Source organism: Schistocerca cancellata, chromosome 4 (genome assembly GCF_023864275.1).
Source record: "Schistocerca cancellata isolate TAMUIC-IGC-003103 chromosome 4, iqSchCanc2.1, whole genome shotgun sequence".
Taxonomy (NCBI): Eukaryota; Metazoa; Arthropoda; class Insecta; order Orthoptera; family Acrididae; genus Schistocerca; species Schistocerca cancellata.
Window position 1 is genome coordinate 21,938,126 of NC_064629.1, and position 15,818 is coordinate 21,953,943.

Sequence of the window (15,818 nt, forward strand, 5' to 3'; positions counted from 1 at the left end):
CAACTGCCATTCTGCGTCCAACTTGTGACACACACAGCTATGCTATTTCTAGCATAAACCCCAGTTTAATGTCAACTGACAAACATCTATACCTGTGTGAGCAGTGCTACATAGAGAGACTATTACCTGGACTATGTATTAGTAAACTTTTTGTATTGAGAAACTTATCACAGTAACATACAGCAACACTAACACTGCTATTCTTTACTGCATAAAATCACATGGGAAATCCAGTATCAGTATACATTGATTCTGAGCACTATATCAATTCAGACACATTACTTGCTATTCAATACCAAATTAGACTGTTGTTAAAGGTTATAAATTTGTGATTTAACCACAGTAACAGAAGCAGCAGACACTCCATGTTAAGAGACCTTGAATACCTTTATTTCCAGATTCAAAAGTTGTAGTGACATAGTTTAGTCACATTTGAAATTGATGACAGGATTAGCAACACCAAAAAATAACATTTTAAACTGATGACAGATTTAGCAACACAGGAAAGAGTACATAAAGCAAAATAAATGGATACATCAGCAGTATAAAAGTATTCCCTGCATACACAGTTCTCTCCTAGCATATAAATAAAATTTACAACCAGTAATAGACTGTATTCATAGCTCAACACTCAGCAAATAGTATTTCACCATGACGTTAATCTCGATGTAATCAAAAACTTTGCTCATCACATCTTGTCGATATTATTCCTCGATTTTTAAGAAACTTAATTCATATTAACATAATTAGCTTAGGCTAATATAGAAATACCTATACACAGATAATAACAAACTGGAATACAATGCAATTACTGATGGTTTCACTCTAGTTCCAAAGTGTTCCATTTCTAGATAAATAAATATGAACTAGAGATTAATCACAACAGGATATGTACTGTTGGACCAATTTTTATGACAATTTCTGTAGATTCTCTAGTTTCACTGTCCTCCTTGAGCAGAAGGAGTGTATGTGAACAATACAACCATCACCCAAATGTGAAGAAGAATCTGTAAAAATTAAGAAAAGAAATGGTAAGTACAACACAAGGTCAAGAATCTACCTACACTGAAAGATTCTTTTCCATACTTTTGGATGTTATTTGCTTACCATGTAAGAAAATACTAATACTCGGGCCAATGGATACCTCCTTAAAAAGACACCAGTCCTAATACTGACAGCATCAAGTGTTGTATAAGCCCTTTTTACTCTGCGTGTCACTCCCGTGTCAAATGGTGATTCTACAAAAAGGCTGGGGACTTGAGCCTTGGCTGTAAACACACATTCACCTTCTTAATGCACCAAATAGAAACAGAGTTAACACATACAAAAATGGCAATTTAAGTTTATGATGCTATTTAGTTGTTTTATTTATGAATCTTGATTAGTTACAAAATAAAAGTACATAAAATGGTGTCATTTTACAGTAAATGGAACATAAGATATGATGGAATAATCATTGAATGTAGAGTATAAGGCAGAGATGGGCAGTATTTGAATAAATTTCTATCTAGATAATTACATAAATAAATAGATAACTAAAAAATTTTTCTTTTTCTTTTTTTTTATTTATCGATTAGTACTGTGATGTGCATAGGCAGAGTTTCTTCCTATAGCTTGACAGGCTTTCTGTAGGTCTGGTCCTCCCTCCCCCCAATGATCACTTGGAGAGTGGGGCAGCCACAGCTGTATAAACCCATTTGACTAAATAAATAAACACACCACCATCCAACTGCACAGCACGGCAGTTGTTGCAGTTATTTAATTATTCAAATGCTCTTTTCTTTCCTGAGGTCTTAACACATGTACTATCATCCTGTCCCTTCTCCTTCTTAGTATTATCCATATGTTATCTTCCTGCAGAGAACTATGACGTTTCTGATCTTATCAGTCCACTTAATTTTCTGTAACCTTCTAAAGCACTAAATATCAACCACTTTGATTCTCTTCTTTTCTGGTTTTCCCACAGATCATGATTACCTTCCATACAATGCTGTGCTCTGTAATGAATCTTGCCTCTTCGGAACTTTCGTACATCACTTGAAATGTTTGATTCCATATAAACTTTGGCCAGACTCTGGTTAATTTTCATATTTAAATTATATATCTCACATCTTAAGATATTTTTGAACCTATCTGATTGGCAGAAGACTAATTTTCTGGTAATATATTTTTATCATTCATACCGATCCATTTTGTAATATCTATCTTGAACCATGAAAAGCAGTAATCACAATTGTCAACTTAAATGATCAAAGAACCAGTTTACAGTAAAAATAATACTATTATGCTTCAGGTTTTATGCAAGCAAAATTTCTGTCTCCTTTTGTAATTTTTCTAAGTTTTATTATTGATTATAAAATAAAACTTATACAATGACAGGAAGCTGCTATCTTTCATATTGTAAAAATTTACAACTTTCTTTTATTAACCATTAGGCCCATGAATCTTCACGTAAATAATTATTTCCAGAAAACATTATATAAATTAAATATGAGAAACAACTTCAGTTAAAACAGTCACGTTAATACTTGTTTGGACTACATCCTGTTCAGGAAGGTACTGGAAACTTTGTTTGTAATACTTATAGATAATTTTGTCATGAACTCTGTAGAGTTGTTTTAAAAAGGTTCACAGGAAAGTGGGTTTAGCATATATTGAGTTTGGCACATGTCACTCTCTGATCAACTCACTCTTTGTTTAGCTCAAGAATTTAGCACAATGTATAATTAAGAAGGGCTGTTGTAAAAAGTACATCAAGAACATAGCAGCAAATGAAGATTGTGTTTAAAAGCCACACAATGTTCCAGCAACTTGTTATTTAAAAAAAAAAAACCTGGACCAAACATTCCGAAAGTTTATATAGGTGCAAATAAGGCTGCCTAGACAATGAGACCAACTTAGCAAGGTAAGTAATATTTATCTATAAATATAATATACTTTCTCTTACATACTAATTTAAACATTGTCAGAACTATTATATAGTTACAACCACGTATGCAAGCAAAGTTAAATTCTTCATTATATAGGAGCATTAAGTGGAAGTGAGTTACATTGTATGTGGGGGTGTCAGCTGGAATAAAGACAGTATTAGCTAGAATATTAACAGTGTTTTCATTTCGCAGAAAAAATTGTGAAATAATGATACTAACAAGGGAAGTCTCTAAGCTTAAACAGGAATTTGGTGTTCCAATAGTATTGAGAAGCTTTACGTACAATGGTGATTAGAACGATGAAAGCATTCAATTGTGTTACTCTTAGATTGTCTACTGTCTGACTGTAAAAATGTACATAAGGTTCTTTGAGAAAATTCATGAAACAAAATGCAAAATCAGAAAAGGCACATTTGGCGAAAGCAATCTGGACAATTCTCAGAATCATATTATTGACCTGGAAAATCAAATGCTACTTTAATCACATTCTTGAGTTCAGCAACATGTGCAGGAGTATTGTAGCCAGCTGTTTACCAGGAGTTCTGAAGCATAGGCTGATACACTGAGCAGGCAGCTGGTTATCAATAATAGAATGCATTTCATAATGAATATTCTGTTTCCTAATTTAGAGTCAGAGTCACTGCAGAAAGTCCTTATAGAGTATTTTATCCTTCTTCCATACACACCGAAGAGCCAAAGAAACTGGTACACTCACCTACTATTGTGTAGGGCCCCTGCAAGCACGCGCAAGTGCCGCAACACGACATGCCATGGACTCTACTAATGTCTGAAGTAATGCTGGAGGTAATTGACACTGTGAATCCTACAGGGCTGCCCATAAATCCGTAAGAGTATGAGGGGGTGGAGATCTCTTCTGAACAGCATGTTGCAAGGCGTCCCAGATTGCTCAATAATGTTCATGTCTGGGGAGTTTGGTGACCAGCAGAAGTGTTTAAACTCAGAACAGTGTTCTAGGAGTCACTCTGTAGCAATTCTAGACATGTGGGGTGGTGCATTGTCCTGCTGAAATTGACCAAGTCCATTGGAATGCACAATGGACATGAATGGATTCAGGTGATCAGACAGGATGTTTACATATGTGTTACCTGTCAGAGACGTATCTAGATGTATCAGGGGTCCCATATCACTTCAAATGCACATGCCCCACACCATTACAGAGCCTCCAACAGCTTGAACAGTCCCCTGCTGACATGCAGGGTCCATGGAGTCAAGAGGTTGTGTCCATACCCGTACACGTCCATCCACTCAATAAAATTTGGAACGACACTCGTTCAAGCACGCAACATGTTTCCAGTCATCAACAGTCCAATGTCAGTGTTGATGGGCCCAGGCAAGGCATAAAGCTTTGTGTCATGTAGTAATCAAGGGTACATGAATGGGCCTTCGGCTCCAAAAGACCATATCAATGATGTTTCATTTATGGCCCAGAACTAAAATCTGCAAAAATTTGCAGAAGGGTTTTACTTCTGTAATGCTGAATGATTCTCTTCAGTCATCGTCGGTCCTGTTCTTGCATGATTTTTTCTGGCTGCAGCGATGTCGGAGATTTGATGTCTTAGTGGATTCCTCATATTCAAAGTACTCTTGTGGTACGGGAAAATCTCCCCTTCATCGCTACCTTGGAGATGCTGTGCCCCATTGCTCATGCGCCGACTATAATACCACGCTCAAACTCACTTAAATCTTGATAACCTGCCATTGTAGCTACAGTGACCAATCTAACAACTGTGCCAGACACTTGTAATCTTATATAGGCATTGCCGACCACAGCACGATATTCTGCCTGAACTATGTACCTCCATACCTGAATAAGCATGCCTATACCAATTTCTTTTAAGCCTCAGTGTGTTTTACATATAAGACATGTAAATCCAGAGGCTGTACGTATTTTGTTGTTTTTGGTGGAATGGTCATCTATTCCATGTCTCTACCTGCAAATGAATCATTTGTCCAACATCTATTTTATAGCCATGACTTGTACTGAATGAAGAACAGACTAACCCAATTGTTGATTTTTCTCCATTTTCAGAAGTCAGTTCACAACTAAATGCATTTGGAATAAAACAATACCAGTCGCCATTTTTTAGGTTGTATTTTTAGGCTACCAGTTTCGACGATACACTACGTCATCTTCAGCCCTGCTTCAATTGAGTAACCTTCCTGTTACAAAATACAACAGCACTTTTAATTGGTCTCAGAATGATTATTGTGGGAATGTGTGCTCCTTGGACAACTGTCACAGCTGCTGACAGTTGTCCAAAGAGCACACATGCCTGTAATAATCGTTACGAGACCATTTAAAAGTGCTGCTTTATTTTGTAACACGAAGGTTGCTGAATTGAAGCAGGCCTGAAGATGACGTAGTGGATCGTCAAAACTTGTAGCCTAAAACTAAAACCTAAATAATGGCAGTTGCCATTGTTTAATTGGATACTCCAGACAGAAGATGGACTTACATTCATCAAATCCATTTGGATCAGTTTTCCAAATGCAGTATTACTGTATCTGGAAACCTGCAGTTTTCTGGTTTAATTCTTTGACAAACCGGGCCCTAAACTGGTGAATATTTTGGTCTTCCTCTTGTTCTCTGGCTGTCATGAAAGTACAGCTGTGTCTACAGAAAATTCTGTATTCTTCATTGAGGCATACTATGAAAGCTGCACAGTATTTAAAACTTGTGTGCCCAATTTCTCTTGCTTTTTGAATTGCCCAAAATTTCCTTCATTCCTTTTTAGTTCAAATTAGGACAGAATGGGTTGTTTTATCTCCATTTCTTTGACAGCCTTGTTTCCTCTACAAGAATGTTCATTACGTCCCTTCAGTGTGCTTTCTGTACATGGATATTTCTTCAATAATAAGCTGTAGGCTGCAACTTTACATGGAGGTGTATGGTAATTATCATAAATATGTTTAGGACATTATTCTGAAAATTTTGTTAAAATATTGACAGTATTGGACTTCTTTTCTTCTGGTGGAGGTGCAGTCACCAGAACTGTTTGCTTCTCTGTGAGGAGTACTATTCCTGCCACTGCTAAGTTGACTATATAAAATAATTTTTTATTTCTACTTGTATACTATGGTAAAAGTAAAATTAATACATGAGAGATAATGTAAGTTAAATAAAAGTAATATGATAAGCAGAGACGTGACTATAAATTTTTATCATAAGTATCAGCTATTTTCGGTCAATTCACATATAATGTGAAGTATTTCAGTCATTGTAAAAAACAACTGTTATGTAAAAAGTGAAGACTTTATCCTGAGGTGTGTGATATTGATAATTATGCTGGATTTAGTATTGGTAACATGGTAAGGAGGAAATGAATATTATGCTACTATCATGTTGTTTCTATACGGTAGGGTTATTGCTGTTGATGATGTTTAGTGGTGAACTGTGAAGTGAAGAGAATATTTTGTGAGAAGTGATGATTAATGGAAATGCATTAGGTCTTTAGATTAATATTATGATGATGATGATGATGATGATGATGATGTAGAGTATGGAAATATGATGTTAATAAAGCAATGGATTAGGAACTTAGTGGCATGAATGGTAGTAATTTACATTCAGGAAATTCTGTCAAGAAAGAGTCTCAGACAAGAGTGGGGAAAAAAAGGCTGAGATTTGCAAATATGAAAGTACAGAGCAATGTGAAATAATAATGATTTAACTAAACTAGTAACTGAAATGAAAAATTATGATTACCATCCATGTTAAGATAGAATGACATAGAATCAAAGTAGAAACCCAATATTATAGGAAAAAAATTCTAATATACACTGCGATGGTAATTAGAGGATGTGGAAAATCTAATTCAAAAACAAAAATGTGAGTTGTAGTTGGAAAAAGATTCCTTACTAAAAACAATACATTGACTTTGTTACTGATGAAAAATATTTTTTTTATATAAAATAATCTTAAGTGTACTTTGTATCTCCATTCTGTCTGTATGCTAAGGAAATTTGTACGTAATGTTTGTATCTTTTTACTCGATGCCACCATAGACTATATAATTTATTTTTGTTTGTGAATATTACTTCAACAATTTGGATTTCCATGATGCAACGTTTTTCTCTTACTCATCTGTTCATCTTTTTATAATCACATTACACTATGCATTTGTCTTCTACTTTCTCAGTACAAAAAAACCAGATGCTTTCTGTAACAGTCTAATAATACACAATTATTAAATATGATGAATTAAAAATATATTTGAGGAAACTGGAAAGCAGAAAAAATACGATTTATTTGCAGTTTATATTAGGAAACCTCCAATATGTAAAACATTCTTAGTATTTCTGGATTTTTTCATTGTTTATGTATCTTATTTGTATATGTGAGCCCAAATAAGAAATGGGAAATTTTTTTGTCACAGATTACTTAAGCCATAATCTACTACTTTGTATTACTGTTGTTTGGAATTAACTGAAAATAAATATATTTGAAATTACTGTCATGTTGGGAAGCTTAACATATATTTTGAAAAGAAAGTTTAAATTTTTACATAAAGAAATGTCATACTGAAATAATGTTACTATATCTATCCAGTGTTAGTAATACAAAAATATCTAGGGCTTTAGTGAATGAAAACTGTCTAAAGAAAAATGAAAATGAAGGATTTTGTAAACTCTGTCATTTCAGTCATTACTGTGGTGTTTATGTGAGAAAAAAAAGATATAATAGAGAGTGGTGTTTTTCAGAAAAATGCAACGCTAATGGTTATATGAAGTACATAAGAATCAGTTATGATGCAAAATATATATTTCTTGGTTTAAAACTAATGTTGTACAATTATGAATGGAATGTAGAAATTATAATTCAGAGCAATTTTTCTATTTCAGGTATATTTATGATATTATTAAGAAGTTTTGTGAAATGTTCTGTAAAGCTAATGAAGTTTATGTTGAACTAAATTTTTGAGAGATGATTCATAGTATTGTGAAGTACAGTGATTCTTCGATGTTTCAGGTTTATGATACTGTGATGAGGTTTATTCCACAATATGTGTAATGATTCTGCAGTTGTGCAGACGTTATGGAAATGAAATGTTAGGGACTTACTGGTATTCTGTTTGGTAATGCACTGTGCTTTTGTTTATGATGGTATGCCGTATAATATTCTAAGATGGCCAGTAAGGCCTTCATCAAGAATAGACGAAACACACACACACACACACACAACTTAGATTATGATGATTATGAACATTGGTATATAGTTATATTCTTGATGTTTATGAAGTTTGAGCTGGATGTGATTTGTTTGTAATATCTGAATTTTAATTAACAACTGTACGATTACACAGCATTGGAGTGAGAAAGAGTTAGCCTTGGTATGAAATGGCTTATATGAAGTGCTAAATATGTTGTTGCCAACTACATGAAAATCTTCAATGCCATCTGACTTTGTGAAAGTACAGCTTGGGGGATTGTACAGTGTAAAATAAATTGGTGAATTATTATGGTGAAAATACCTACCACATGTGACTTGTTTTACTAAAATATGAGATTATTTGGACCAAGGCAACTGCCTGATGAGAATATTCCTTGAGATTTTAGAGGATTATTACTGTGTATAATATTTTTTATGAAATATGTTCTTACTGCTTTACATCAATATTTTACAACTATGGTACCACAGCAAAACTTAAAAATTTATTTGAAATTTAAAAAGCTTAATGATCTTAATTCTTTGATGTTTACTACTTTATCCAATGGCATGTTGTCCTGTGGATTACTATTTTAAAGTTTTTACCTCTATGGTTACATACAACTGATAGATTTCAGTGCTAAGCAAGTAGTACAATCCCTAGCTGGGTGACTGTATTTGTAGTTACGAAATCTTATCTGTAAAATCATAAGAAAGTTATTCAACATGTCTTTTGCTAAACATCAGTTCAAGAACACTTCATCCAGTTTTGGAAAGTGGTCCAGAATCACATTAGTACAATTCAATTGTATTTTACTGTAATTCTCAGGGAAATGTTTTCCAGGACATTAATTTTTCTTGTATTTCTCTTCATGCAGTCCTTGTATCTAGTGTGTAGTGGAGGATCAAATTATGTCTTACAATCAGTTATTTTTTTGCATTCTACTAAAAATGTTATTTCCATGTGCTATGAAACTATATTTGTGCAATTTGCCAGTGTACGATTGAGGAAAAGAAATTGAAATAATTAAATATCACTATGTAGACATTTTATGAACATCTTATTATATGCGCATGTAAATTTTCTTTGTTGTATGACTATTCAAATAATTTTATGGTTTTGAGGATTCTATGGAGCCACTTCAGTGCTCCAGTGAGCTAAGACAGACTTACGACACAGCAAGCCATTGTAAACTCTCTCCTATAATAACTGTCCAATTGCTAGATATACACAAAATTATGAAAAAGGTCTTTCAAAATCAAGGCTTCCATAACCCTCAACTTTTGATAAAAGTTTTAATAAAACAACTAATTTTCATGTGAGATATATTCCTTGGAGCTTTCGCACTTCAATTGAAATGTTCAATTCTGTATAAATTTTGGTTAGATTTGAGTTAAATTTTATACTTAAATTAAATATTCCACATCTAAAGATATTTTTTAACACATCTGACTGCCAAAGGACTATTTTTCTGGAAATATATTTTTGATTAAATCAACAGTCGAGACCACGATAACATTTGCTTATTATGACTGGTTTTGACTTATGTTAAAGCCATCCTCACATTTTTTGGCTCTCTATGACTGGTGCTGACAGCACCTCAGTTTTTTCATGTGATACCATTATCGCATACTGTGTAAGACTGTGGTATCGTGAAACAACTGAGGAGCCATCAGCATCTGCCATACCAGGCCAAAAAATATGAGGATGGCTGTAACAGAAGCCGAAACCGATCATAATAAGTAAATGTTATTGTGATCTCGACTGTTGTTCTAATAAAATTTAGTACCAGATCACTGCGCTCCAAGGACAATGTTGTCTACATTTATGTAATACATTTTTATTATTCTTATAGATCCATTTCGTAATATCGATCTTGAACCACAAAAATTAATAATCACAATTGTCAACTTAAATGATCAGAAAACCAGTTTACAGTGAAAATAATAATGTGATGTTTCAGATTTTATGCATACAAAATTTCTACCTCCATTTATAATTCTTCTAATTTTATTACGGATTATAAAATAAATCTTATACGACAACAGGAAGCTGCTATTTTTCGTACTGTCAAAATCTGCAACTTTTATTATAAACCATTAAGTGAGGCACATAAATCTTAGCATAAATAATGATTTCCAGGAAACATTTGATAAATTAAATATGAAAAAGAATTTCAGTTAGAACTTATTTGGCCTACAGCCTGTTCTAGAAGGTACTGGAAACTGGGTTTGTAATATTTATAGAGAAGTTTGGCATGAACTATGTAGAGTTGCTTTAGAAAGGTTCAGAGGAGAGTGGGTTCAGGAGCTATTGAGTTTGGCACATGTTATTCTCTGATCAACGAAGCTCTTTGTTTAGCTCAAGAACGTTGCACAATGCATATTTAAGATGTTCTGTTGTAAAAAGAATGTCAAAAACATAGTAACATGCGAAGACTGTGTTTAAAGGTCAACTCGTTATTTCAAAAAACACCTGGACCAAATATTCCAAAAGTTTATCTATGAGCAAAGAAGCCATCCCAGACACTGACATGACTTAGCAGGATAAGTAATATTTATCAGCAAATTTAATATAATTTAAACATTGTCAAAACTATTGTATAGTTACAACAATGTACACACACAAAGTTGAATTCTTTGTTATGTATGAACATTATATACAAGGTAGTAATAGCTCTAAACATAATTTCTATGAACTTTCTTCTCAAATTCAGTTCAATGTTTGGTACTAGATGACTCCTTTTGCCTAGAAATGCCCTCTTTGCCTATGGTAGTCTACGTATTGTGTCTTCCATGCTTCCTGTGTCTATATTATTTTGCTGATAGCAGACTACTACTCTGTCTACTTCATGGTCCCCAATTTTGATTTTAAGTTTACTGCTAATCTTATTCCTGCTACTTCTGATTACTTCTGTCTTTCAATGTCAATACATAGTGAGTGTTCATTCGACTGTCCATACCAATCAACAGATCCTACAGTTCTTCACTTTCACTGATATTAGGAATGTCATCAGCAAAACTTGTCACTGACATTTACGTTCAGGGTGAAAAATTATCAATAATAAGATGACACTGCTATAGTTTCACCTTCAATTTTAATTACACTCCTGAATGTTTTTTCATTTCCATCATTGCTTTTTCGATGCTCAGATTAAACAGTAGGGGCAAAGGACTGCATCCCTGTCTTACACCCTTTTTAATCCGAGCGCTTTGTTCCTTGTCTTCCACGCCTATTGTTACCTTTTGGTTTTTGTACACATTTTACATTACTCATCTCTCCCTATAGTTAACACTTAATTTTTCTGAGAATATTTATCATCTTGCACAATTTTACAATGTTACATGCTTTTTCTACACTGACAAATAATATGAGTATGTGTTGATATTTCTTAAATCTTGCTTCCATTATCCAGCTCACTGTCATATCTGTCTCTCTTGTACCTTTCTTTACCTTTCTTAAAACCAAACTCATCACGATCAAACAGTTCCTCAATTTTCTTTTCCATTCTTCTGCACAGTATTCTTGTCAGAAACTTGGATGCATGAGCTGATAAACTGATTATGCGATAGTATCCACAATTACCTGCTCTTGCTGTCTTTGAGATTGTGGATATTATTCTTCTAAAAGTCTGATGGGGTATCTCCAATATCACAGATTTCATAAACCAACTTTAAAAGACATTTGATTGCCACTCCCTCCAACAATTTTAGAAATTCTGAAGGAATGTTATTTACACCTTCTGCCTTATTTGATCTCAAGTCTTCCAAAGCTCTGTCAAAATCTGATTCCAACACTGGATCCCCTGAATCTTCTATTTTACTACTATTTCTTCTCCTATCACGTCATCAGACAGTTCCTGACCCCTGCAGGGTCCATCATTCAATATACTCTTTCCACCTAACTACTCTTCCCTTTGCTTTTGACAGCAGAATTTCTCTTGCACTGTTAATGTTGATGCCTTTGCTTTTAATTTCACATAATATTATTTTAACTTTTCTATATGCTAACTCAGTCTTTTCAAGGGCCATTTCTTTTAATTTTTTTTTCACAATCTTTCCTGGAGCCATTTGGTCTTGGCTGCATTTATTTTCTATTTATTTCATCCTCTGAAGTTACTTATACTGATGTGTTCCTGTTTTCCCTAGACATTTTTTGTACTTCCTTCTTTTGTTGATCAGTTAAATTATTTCTTCTGTTACCCAAGATCTCTTCACACTTACCTTCATTGTATCTATGTTTGCCTGCCCAACTTCTGTGATTGCCCTTTTTAGATATTGCATTCCTTTCAACTGAACTGCCTACTGTGCTATTCACCATTACAGTATCTGTACCTTACAGAACTTCAAACATGTTTCCTCATTTCTTGGTAGTGCTTATCTCCCTTCTTCCCACACTGATTCTTCTGGACAATACTTCTAAACCTCAGTCTACATTTCATCATTACTAAATTGTAATGTAAGACTGTATCTGTTGCTGCAAATACTGTACAATCCAATATCTAATTTCAGAATCTCTATCTGATAAAGATGTAACCTTCCTATCTCTCCACGCTGAAATTTATTGTAAAACTCAATTAGTCTTTCTCCTCTCTCGTTTCTACTACCGCTACTCCCACAACTCTCTTCCATTCATTTGCCTACTATGGTGTTCAAATCCTCCATGACGATTATATTTTCATCTCCCTTTACTGTTTAATTGTTCATGTATCAAAGCTTTGTGCAGCAGTACGCCTTGGTGACACAGTGGCTAAGTGCCGACTATAAAGTGAAAATCCTGGAATTCGATCCCCAGTAGGTCGTTGGATATTTTCTGCCACTTATCACTTCTTTCACCTCTACTAATGATTTATAAATGTGACAAGTTACACTTTCCACTGTGGTTCAGAGTCCACAGTAAACTACAGGTCACTTTGCGACTGGCTAGGTTAAGTCAGTTCAGAGGTCACCGGAGCATCATTTTCAATAGGATCTCATCCAGTAAAGCACTGCTGTGTTCAACCTAACATTCAGGTTGTGCACAGCTTTGTTTACTTTACAGCATAATATATATAACCACAGCAGATGGTTTTAGCTGTTATACTAACGATGTGGCCAAATTCAACTAACCCCTGCTTCCAACATTCAGAAGCCCTGTCTGTAACTATGGAAAGATACGAATGCAGCCAACAGAAACTAATACGCATTATCTTCTCAGCTGTAACAGGGTTGCTAGAGCTATGGGATGAGGATCCAATTACACAGTTATCTTGTGTTTGCAGGTAATCAGCTTAGATGAAAACTATTCACCATCATCACCGACCCTACTTGGGGCAAATTTTACACATGTTATAGAAAGATTGAATAAAAAAAAAAAAATGAATGGTGGCTACATGTTCGAGTTGCTTACCTAAGCCTGCTTGAATTATGGAGAATGCTAATTCAATGTCTAACTTTTTGAACCACTTTCAGTCATAAACTTTATGAGTTATCAAGTATTTTCACAAGATGCATTTCACAATGAGTATTCATCCATTCCATGATCCCTCTGAACACTGTTGCAGGCCCATCTGTTACTTTGTTTATTAAAATGCTAAACAATTTAAACATTACAGATTATGGAATAAATGTAATTAACTGATGATTATTTGTCAGAAAAGTTGTTAAAGCTTCCATGGTCACTTGTTGACAAATAGCCTGTTTTAGGTTTGGTTGATGTTTGTTTGATGATTTTTGCAGGTTGAGGCAGTAGGAGAAATCGGTCATGACAGAGCGCCCACCATGGGAGACTGACTACTAAAAAACACTTATTGACATGGAAGTTCTTGCTGTGTAAGAGAGGTTCAGGGAGGCCTTAGAAATCTACCAATATGGCAATAGCTTCAGCAAGAAAGAATAAAGCCTTGAGGTGAATGGATCCTGGGTTCCCATGCTGCAGAAAGCAACCACAGCAGATAACACATGGAGAAATACAGGCATAATGACAGCGTAAAAGCTATCTGACGTTGGTGTGACAAGTACATGTATAACCTGTAGTCGCGAGCTCCACTCCAGTTCACTACCAACAATGGAGGGTGAAGCTTTTACAATGCCAGCCACTCGTGTTGGCAAAACATCAGAAAAATCATCAAAAAAACGTCGGCCGAAGACCCCAAGTTGGAATCCTACGCCCCCCCCCCCCCCCCACACACACACACCTGTTGACATATGGTCAAGTATCCAGCAGGAGTTTTCTGAGTGTCCTGGTCTACTGGCTTAATTATCACCTGAATAGACAATCTAAAATCATAACATGTCAAAGATTACGAAAATGACAGAACTGTTTTGAGTCACACTGTTGTCAGAGAACTGAGATTTAAGAAGTACACATGAAATTTATGAAATTGACAGTTAAAGCTTGTGTTTACAATAAATAATGTTTAGTGTAACTGGTGCTGGAAATTTTTCTGCACCCTATAAAGGAACAGTCACAGAGTTCTCTACTATGGATAAAATTTACTTAATGTTACTTAGTCAGGTATTACGAACTGTCAATGCATTAAGAACATGTTAAATCAAGATGATGACCATTCAAGCAACCAAATTCAACAAAAACTGCCTTTTGTCTAAAGTAATACCAAACAAAATTAATTTTAATGTTAGGAGCCTCACTAAGTCAGCCAAAACAGCAAAGTCAAAGTGTGAAACTGATTGGTTAAAAACTGAAATCAAATAATTATACAGACATAAAGATGTCCTTAAACAAATGCTCAAACTCCACTTGGCTCTAAGCAACTCCTTGACTCCAAAGCAATTTGTGTGTATTTTAGATAACATTAATGAGCAAGTGTGCGAAGAACAACTAGTTGTGTCAACTAGGCATAATCAGAAATTACTAGCTGTCAATCCTAACAAACTACAAAGACTAGAATCTCCTACCACATCAGAACACAGGTTTTATGGTAGGGTGATTAATTCAACCATTCTCAAACTTGACAAAAATGAAACCGAATTACTTGAGAAGGGTCTCAAACATAATATCCCACCAATACTCACTGACAATAATATCAAAGAATTAATTGACTGCTCTAAAATGGCATGTGGCTCAGCTAAAATAAACAATAATGAAAACATTAGTATTGGGCTGCAAGTTAAGAATATTATACACAAAAACTTACAAAACCAAAAATCATGTAACTATGATTCCAAACTGCTCAGGGATATTAATAGAAAACTATCTGAAAACAAAGCTCTGGTAGTCAAATTGACAAGAGGAACTCAGCTGTTGTTATGTGTGAATTTGAATATATTAACAATCTCTAGAATTTTTCCATAATAACATCATATATGAAATACACAGTGACCCCACACCCAGCTTAAGGAACTACTGAAATCTTCTGACTTTCTGTATCTGACTCTGATGTTCTAAAATGCCTTGTCATGAATCCATCGACACCAAAACTATGTTTGCAGCCAAAGAATCATAAATACAACCCAAGAAACAGTCCAGCATATTTTATCAGCAAGAAACAAAGACATTCCCAGTAACTTTCATATCTATGAAAACAATTTTTCAATTAAGAATAGCTATGAACTTATTGAACATATCAAAGACTTACCAATACCAGGAAGTGCCAAATTTGCTTCAATGGACATAGTAGACCTTTACACCAACATTCCTATACATGACACTATTCAGATAATTAAAAACAACCAATTAAAACACAAAAAGTTATCCAAGACTGAAATATATGAACTCACTG

General features: G+C 34.5%; 1 protein-coding gene across 2 annotated transcripts in view; it reads right to left on the reverse strand.

The window, feature by feature from the left end:
* Positions 1-368: 368 nt before the first annotated feature.
* LOC126183611 (golgin-84-like) overlaps positions 369-15,818 on the reverse strand; it is a 104,661-nt gene continuing 89,211 nt past the window's right edge. For both annotated transcript variants that reach the window (XM_049925721.1, XM_049925722.1), the window contains exons 10-11: positions 1,108-1,268; positions 369-1,007 (exon numbers count right to left, since the gene is read on the reverse strand). In XM_049925721.1, the coding sequence (XP_049781678.1) occupies positions 939-1,007; positions 1,108-1,268 (230 nt within the window). In that variant the 3' untranslated portion in view covers positions 369-938. The remainder of the gene's footprint in view (positions 1,008-1,107; positions 1,269-15,818) is intronic.